Source organism: Bos indicus x Bos taurus, chromosome 18 (assembly GCF_003369695.1).
Source record: "Bos indicus x Bos taurus breed Angus x Brahman F1 hybrid chromosome 18, Bos_hybrid_MaternalHap_v2.0, whole genome shotgun sequence".
Taxonomy (NCBI): Eukaryota; Metazoa; Chordata; class Mammalia; order Artiodactyla; family Bovidae; genus Bos; species Bos indicus x Bos taurus.
Window position 1 is genome coordinate 1,444,401 of NC_040093.1, and position 8,244 is coordinate 1,452,644.

Below are 8,244 nucleotides of genomic sequence, written 5' to 3' on the forward strand. Positions count from 1 at the left end.
CGCTCCCTGCAAGTAGAGAAAAAGCCCGTGCAGCGAGGAAGACCCAGCACAGCCACAAATAGATAAATAAATAAAATTATTATTTTTTAATTATTAAAAAAAGGAAAGAAAACTTTGATTACTGTACCTGTAAGTTGCTTCCACTCGTTTGATGAGAAAAATAAGCCGATAGTGAGATGTCTTGTCCTTGATCCTGTTTTTGCACTCTCGTAGTTATTTGTGCCATACTAAGTCTCCTCTGTTGTATCTGACTCTCCGTGCACGTGAGGCTCCTTTGTTCAGGGGGTTATTCAGGCAAGAATATTGGAGTGGGTTGCCATGCCCTCCTCCAGGGGATCTTCTGACCCAGGGGTCAAAAATGCATCTCCTGCGAGACCTGCATTGTAGGCAGATTCTTTACCGCTGAGTGACCTGGAAAGCCCCCAGAGTTATTTACTGGAAGGCAAAGGATTACTAGGAGAACCTCAGGATCAAGGAGATGTAAATTGTGAGAGGTCAAGGGAATTCTATGGGTTTTTGCCACCCAGCGGGTCGGCCCCTGTCCCGACAGGGTCCCTCCTGGGACAAGCGAAGGCTTTCTGAAGGGTCCAGGCAGTGCTCCCTGTACAGGAGGACTGGGCAGCTCCGGACGTCCTGTTTTTCATGACTTTTTTCTGTTTTCCCTCAGCTCTTCCTTCCCGAGACCGCCATGGCTCAAAAGGAACAGGAAATGAAAAATATCCAGGTGAGTTTTTTTTAATCCAAAACATCATCTCAAACAAGCGAACATGTCATCTGTATTCCCATTCCTCAGAATTAACCTCCGCTAACCTCTCTGGCAGTTTCTCCTTCCCTCCTCCATCCCCTCTCCCTCCACTGTTATCTGGGGCAGCATCCTGTTGTCACACCCTGAATTCCCTCCGGTCTCATCAACTTCCCTTAATCGCTGTTGACTGTGACATCCTTTGCTTACTGATCTGGGAGACAATATCTTATTTCTCACATGTCAAAAGGAGGGGTGCCCTTTCCCCCTAGTAGCTCAGTTGGTAAAGAATCCGCCTGCAATGCTGGAGACCTCGGTTGGATTCCTGGGTCGGGAAGATCCCCTGGAGAAGGGATAGACTACCCACTCCAGTATTCTTGGGCTTCCCTGGCGGCTCAGCTGGTAAAGAATCCTCCTGCAATGCGGGAGACCTGGGTTCGATCCTTGGGTTGGGAAGATGCCCTGCAGAAGGGAAAGGCTACCCACTCCAGTATTCTGGCCTGGAGAATTCCATGGACAGTCCATGGGGTCACAAAGAATCAGACACGACGGAGCAACTTTCACTTTCACTTCTCACCATTTCCCCAAACCAAGGAAAGCTTGTCACAATCCAATTTCCACGCCTTGTGAAAAACAGATTGGAAGGCATCAGTTTAGAAGCAGCGAAAGAGTAAGGATGTTGTTGTTTAGTCATCAAGTCATGTCCAATCCTTGGGACCCCATGGACTACAGCACGCCAGCCTTCCTGTTCTTCACTGTCTCCCGGAATTTGCTCAAACTGATATTCATTGACTCAGTTATGTCATGCAACCGTCTCATCCTCCGTCGTCCCCTTTTCCTCCTAGAGTTAGGATGCTAGTGCCTTGTTCTAAATAAAGGAACGGGTTTATCTGAGTCAGTTCCAGTGAGGTGGGTGAGCCTAGAACCTGTTATACAGAGTGAAGTGAGTCAGAAAGAGAAGAACAAATTTTGTATATAAACGCACATACATGGAATCCAGAAAGAAGTACTGATGAACCTATTTGCAGAGCAGAAATAGAGACGCAAGCATAGAGGAGAGACTTGTGGACACAGCAGGGAGAGGAGAGGGTGGGATGGACTGAGAGTAGCATTGAAATATATACCGATTTTACCATACGTAAAACAGATAGCTAGTGGGAATTTGCTCTGTGCTCTGTGACAACCTAGAGAGGTGGGAAGGGGGGTTCTAGAGGGAGGGGACACCTGTGGCTGTATACCCATCGCTGGTATATGTTGACATTTGGCAGAAACTCACAAGATTTTAAAGCAACTGTCCTCCAATTAAAAAAAATTAAAAATGGTTAAAAAAAAAAAAGATCATAGGTACTTCTCTGGTAGCCCAGTGGTTAAGACTCTGAGCTTCCACTGCAGAGGGCACAGGTTCGACCTCTTATTGGTGAACTAACATCCTCTATGCCTTGTGGCACAGCCAAGAAAACTGCAAACAGCTTAGCATGTAATAAATCATAATTATCTTAAAAAAAAAAAAAAGATATTGTGGATCAGTGAACAGTGGGGAAAATGGAGACCACCAAATAGATCTGAGAGAGGTCTAGAAAGTAAAATCGATGGCACTGGATAGGGTTTGTAGAAACATAACCCTGAGGCTACAGCTCATCGGCAAGATATTTCAGGTACAATTAATTTTCTCCCAGACACAGCAGTCATAGAGAGGCTTCCCAAGTGGCTCTGTGGTAAAGAACTCATCTATTAATATAGGAGCCATGGGTTCAATCCCTGGGTTCGGAAGATCCTGGGGAGAAAGAAATGGCAACCCACTCTAGCATTTTCTTTTTTAGTCTGTTTTTTTATTGAGGGATAATTGCTTCACAACACTCCAGCATTCTCGCCTCGGAAACCCTATGGACAAAGGAGCCTGGCAGGCTACAGTCCATGGGGTCGCGAAGAGTCGGACACAACTTAGTCACTGAGCACACATAACCCTCAGTGAATAGCGTACACAATTCCATCTTGGCTCAGTGGAAACTCATTCCTGTTCACCAGGCCTCTGGATCTGGGGGTATTTTTCTGCAGGTCAGGAGCTTGTTACAGGGAGGCGTGACCTTTGAGGATGTTGCCGTGGACTTCACACAGGAGGAGTGGCAGCGGCTGAGTCCTGAGCAGAGGGACCTGTACAGGGATGTGACCTTGGAGAACTACAGGAACCTGGTCTCCATGGGTGAGCGTGGCTCCTTGGGGAGCGTCACTCAAAACCTGAAGCCTGAACCTTGTGGCACTCGCCCCGAGTGGCTTACCAGTTTTGGCTGTTAGATGCTATTTGCTTTGGATATGTTCATGGCAGGACAGAGATTAGGGCATGTGAGGTGCACGTGGGCTAAAGTTAAGGAACCTCCGTCTCGGGTTGTGTAAGTACCATGCGGGTGAGGGCCTCTTTCAGTTTTGTGGGCGGAGGCCTCTCGCTCCACCCCAGTTCTGGCCCTGATTTTTGGGAAAACATCATCCTCTGAAAAAAAAGCATTTGAAAACTGTATTTGGATTGACAGCCCCCAGGCATTCCTAGCTGTATCTTCTCCACCTGTTCCCTCCAGCAAAGGGGAACACACAACACCCACACTCACACCAACACACACACACATTCCAACACGTGTGAACACCCTCAGACACACAGCACTAACACACACTCACAGAAACACACACACAAGCACACAAACACTCCAACACAGATGAACACCCTCACACACGGTACTCACACAAACACACATACAAACACACAAACACTCCAACACATAGGAACACCCTCAGACACACGGTACTCACACAAACACACTCGTGGAAACACACAAACACATGTCCCCACAAAAACTCACTCAACTTCAAACTGTATTTTCCGTGAACAGGAGGAGAGGACTCCACCAAACCGGAAGTGATCTTGAGGTTGGAAAACGGTGAGGAGCCGTGGATGGTGGGAACGCAAGAGCTGAGGAGCTGCAGTCCAGCAGGTACATGACCAGGAGAGGGAGGGCTCAAGTCACGTGGATGGAAGTCGTCCTTTTTATTTCGGCCGCAGTGCGCCCCTTGTAGGATCTTAGTTCCCCAATCAGGGATTGAACCCGTTCTCTCTGCACCGATTCCTAACCACAGGATGGCCAGGGAATTCCCCCCACCCCACCCGACCTCTTAGAAAAATCACTAAGTCCTTTAGCCTGAGTGCACCAAAATCACATGGAAGCTACTGACTTTTTTGTAATGAGAGAATCTCCAGGTATTTCTCTCCACACAGCCATGTTCCTTAATTTTCACCTGAATTTTCCTTTTCGAGTAAACTCTGTTTCTCCCCTCTGTGGGCTCTCCTCTGCTCCCTGTGCACTCAACTGTGAAGCCCCCTGCACTCAAGTGTTTTCTTTAACACAAGGGCCTTCTCTTATAAGGGCATGATCACAGTACAGAGGTTGACATTGGGTACTCAGCACTGAAAGTAATGCTAGTATTTGTCTATAAACATCATTCAAATTTCACGAATTTTCCCAATAATGTGCTTCATAGCAAAAGAATTGAAAAAGTTGGATCCAAAATTCAGCTGCTTAACTTACATGGGAAAAGAATCTAGATAAGAAATCTGTATATATATACAGATGGACTTCCCTGGTGACTCAGACGGTAAAGAATCTGCCTGCAGTGCAGAAGACCCAGGTTTGATCCCTGGGTTGGGAAGACCTGCTTGACACGGAAATGGCTACCCACTCCAGTGTTCTTGCCTGGAGAAGAGGAGCCTGGCGGGCTATAGTCCATGGGGTTGCAAAGAGTTGGACACAACTGAACAAATAACACTTTAACTTTCATATGTACAGATTGTATATAAATACACACATATGTGTGTATCTACTTTTGTATATATATTCAGATATATTTTGAATATGTTCAGAATATATTTCAGACATATTCAGAATCTGAAAAAGAATCACTTTGGTGTACACCTGAAACTAACACAGCACTGAAAATCAACTGTACTTCAATTAAAAAAATTAATCAATAAAAGCAAACCGCAAAAAGAACAAGACACAGGGCTTCCCTGGTGGTCCAGTGGTTAAGACTTTGACTTCCAATATAGGGCACGCAGTTTTATACCTGGTCAGGGAACTAAGATCCCACATGTTGCGGGGCTTTGAAGCCCACGTGCCACCACTGGAAAAGCCCATGCCCTGCAGCAAAGACCAAGTGCAGCTCAAAATACGAGAGAGAACATGATACAATTACATGCACACAGCAATTCATAAATATTAGATTATCTAAGTTTATTTTAAAGCTCCCTGGTAGCTCAGCTGGTAAAGAATCTGCCAGCAATGCAGGAGACCCTGGTTTGATCCCTGGTGGGGAAGATGCCCTGGAGAAGGGCATGGGAACCCACTCCAGTATTCTTACCTGGAGAATCCCCATGGACAGAGGAGCCTGGTGGGCTACAGTCCATGGGGTCGCAAAGAGTGAGACATGGCTGAGCAGCTAAGCACACACATGTTTATTTAGGAAAAAACTAACCAGAATGCACACATAGCAGGTAACTGAGTATAAATCTGTCCTGGATCTTAAGCTCTATTTATCTGAAACTAAAGATCGGTGGCTACACAACAGGTTACCTTCAGTAAGCGGTCGGCAGGTATTCAGTTGTGGTCAGTTGTCATAGCAAGTCCCATTTTTGATCATTCTTGATCAGTATCACCTGAGGTTATATCTACTCCTTTAGTGTTCCTCCATGAAGTTTCAATTAAGTTAGTTTCCCACAGACTTTACACCTGAAACCAGAATGATCTCTTCAATAGAGAATTTACAGTGCCTCATTTCAATCATGTGAGTGGGGAGATTCACACAGAGCATTTCTCTGTATTCTTTAAAAAAAAATTATATTTATTTATTTATTTTTGGCTGTGCTGGGTCTTCGTAGCTGCACGGGCTTTTCTGTAGTTGCAGCCAGCAGGGGCTGCTCCCTAGTAGCGGACCTTGGGCTTCTCGTTGCGGTGGCTTTTCTTGTTGCGGGGCTTGGGCTCTAGAGCAGGCGGGTTTCAGTAGCTGTGCACACCACAGGCTTAGTTGCCCTGTTGCATCGTCCTGGACCAGGAATCAAACACGAGTTCCCTGCATTGGCAGGGGGGTTCTTATCCACGGTACCACCAGGAAGTCCGTTTCTTTGTATTCTGTTTTAGAAAAAGACTGGGCCATTGAAGAGCAGAGTTGGAGATTCCAGGACGTAGAGCAGAACCTCAAGACAGAAGCTGTATCCGTCAACCAGGAAACACTGACTGAGCAAAAAGATCCTGAACGTGACAACCCTACAGAAAAGTTCCTACCGAGCACAGACAGTGTTCCTTCGAGGGTCAGACTCCTTGAAGGTGACTCATGTGGGAAACATTTGAAACATAGTTTAGATAAGAAAAGCTATGCAAAAAATAATACGTATAATATATACAAAAGAAGAATTGGCAATGATCCATCTAAACTGAAAGAAAACCAATTTTTGTGGAATGCCCATCAAAAGTCACTCAGTTCAAAATCATACCTTCAGAGTCCCCTAAGGACACAAGCCATTGAGGAATCCTTTGGACATAATACACATAGACAGGCATTCAGCAAGAAGAGTAGGATTGATGAACATCAGAACACTGATACAGGAGAAAAATCCTATGAATGTGATGAATGTGGAAAAGTCTACAAGCAAAAGCCCAGCCTTGTCCAACACCAGAAAACTCACATTGAAGAGAAACCCTTTGAGTGTCAAACATGTGGGAAAGGCTTTTCCTGGAAATCCTCCTGCATTAATCATAAGAAAATTCACAATGAAGAGAGAGCCTATGAATGTGATAAATGTGGGAAGTCATTTAAACAGGGCTCAACCCTCCTTCAACATAAAAAAATTCACACTGGACAAAAACCCTACAGCTGTAACGACTGTGCAAAAGCATTCATCTACAAGTCAGATCTTGTCAAACATCAGAGAACACACACAGGAGAGAAGCCTTATAAATGCAAGGTATGTGGAAAGGCTTTTGCCCAGAAATCCAATGCCATTGACCATGAGAAAATCCACTCTAAGGAGAGAGCCTACGCCTGTGAGCTATGTGGCAATACCTTCATCCAGCAGAAAAATCTCATTCAACACAGAAAAATCCATACTGGAGAAAAATGCTATGAATGTGACAGATGTGGGAAAGCTTTCTTCCAGAAGTCCAATCTTCACAGCCATCAGAGAATTCATAGCGAAGAGAAGACCTACCAATGTCAGGAATGTGGAAAATTCTTTAGCTGGAAGTTAGGCCTCCGCCTGCATCAGAAAATCCATACTGGATAGAAACCTCATGAGTGTTCTGAATGTGGAAAAGTCTTCCTTGACACGTTGTATCTTATCAAACACCAGAGAAGAATTCACAACAGATACACACTTCCTACAGGTTAAAATAGGGGAATGCTCCCCTTAGAGGCCGGCCTAGAAGAGTCCTCCAGGAGTTCCCACTGAATGATCCGTAAGAACACTCTAGTCGGAGGGCAGCCTGGGGGTGCTGTGTATCCTTTGAAGATTGATTTTGTTTATTGTTCAGCAAATATTAAGTACCCTTTGTATACCAGGGATACTTTTAAACATTGACAATGTAGCAATAAACCAAATTGACAAAAATGCTCATGGAGTTTTTTCCTAGTGAATACAATCTGTGGTATCCATTTTTAAATTTTACTTATTTATTATTATTATTATTAATACATCTCTTCATTCTTTTTTTTTAAAGATTTTTTTAAAGATGTATTTATTTATTTTTGGCTCTGGTGGTCTTCGCTGCTGCCCTTGGGCTTTGTCCAGCTGCAGGGAGCAGGGGCTGCTGATTGCAGTAACTTCTCTGGTTTCGGAGCACAGGCTGCAGGTATGCAGGCTCAGTATTGTGGTGCACAGGCTTAGTTGCTCTGAGGCGTGTAGGATCTTCCCAGACCTGGGATCAAGCCAGTGTCCCTTGCATCGCAAGGTGGATTCTTAACCACTGGACCACCAGGGAAGCCCTAAAGATTTTTCAATGTGGACCATTTTTTAAAATCTTTATTGAATTTGTTGTAATATTGTTTCTATTATATGTTTTGTTTTTTTGGCCAATAGGCATGGGGGAATCTTAGCTCCCCAGCTGGGGGTCGAACCCACACACCGTGCATTGGAAGGTGAAGTCTTTTTAAAATTTAATTTAATTTTTAATTTTATTTATTTCAGCTGCCCTACGGGGCACGTGGGATCTTAGCTCCCCCACCAGGGACTGAACTCATGCCCCCTATATTGGGAGTGTGAAGTCTTAATCACTGGCCTTCCAGGGATGTCCCATGTATTTTTTAAATATAAATACTATCGCTAATTGGGGACAATAAACATAAAATGGAACGACATAGTTGCATCACTAAAATGCCCTGGATGGACTATATTAGTAGTAGTATTTATTTGTATTAGTATATACTAGTATTTATTTATTTGGGGCTTTTTATTTGGGAACATGATCTGT

The 8,244-nt window shown here is 44.5% G+C and overlaps 1 protein-coding gene across 1 annotated transcript; it reads left to right on the plus strand.

Moving 5' to 3' along the window:
- The first annotated feature begins 358 nt into the window (after positions 1-358).
- ZIM3 (zinc finger imprinted 3) lies at positions 359-7,375 on the plus strand. The gene is given in 5 exon segments (XM_027514466.1): positions 359-383; positions 668-724; positions 2,712-2,948; positions 3,628-3,723; positions 5,920-7,375. Coding segments are annotated over 5 exon segments (1,662 nt in total). The 3' UTR covers positions 7,167-7,375.
- The last annotated feature ends 869 nt before the right edge of the window (positions 7,376-8,244 follow it).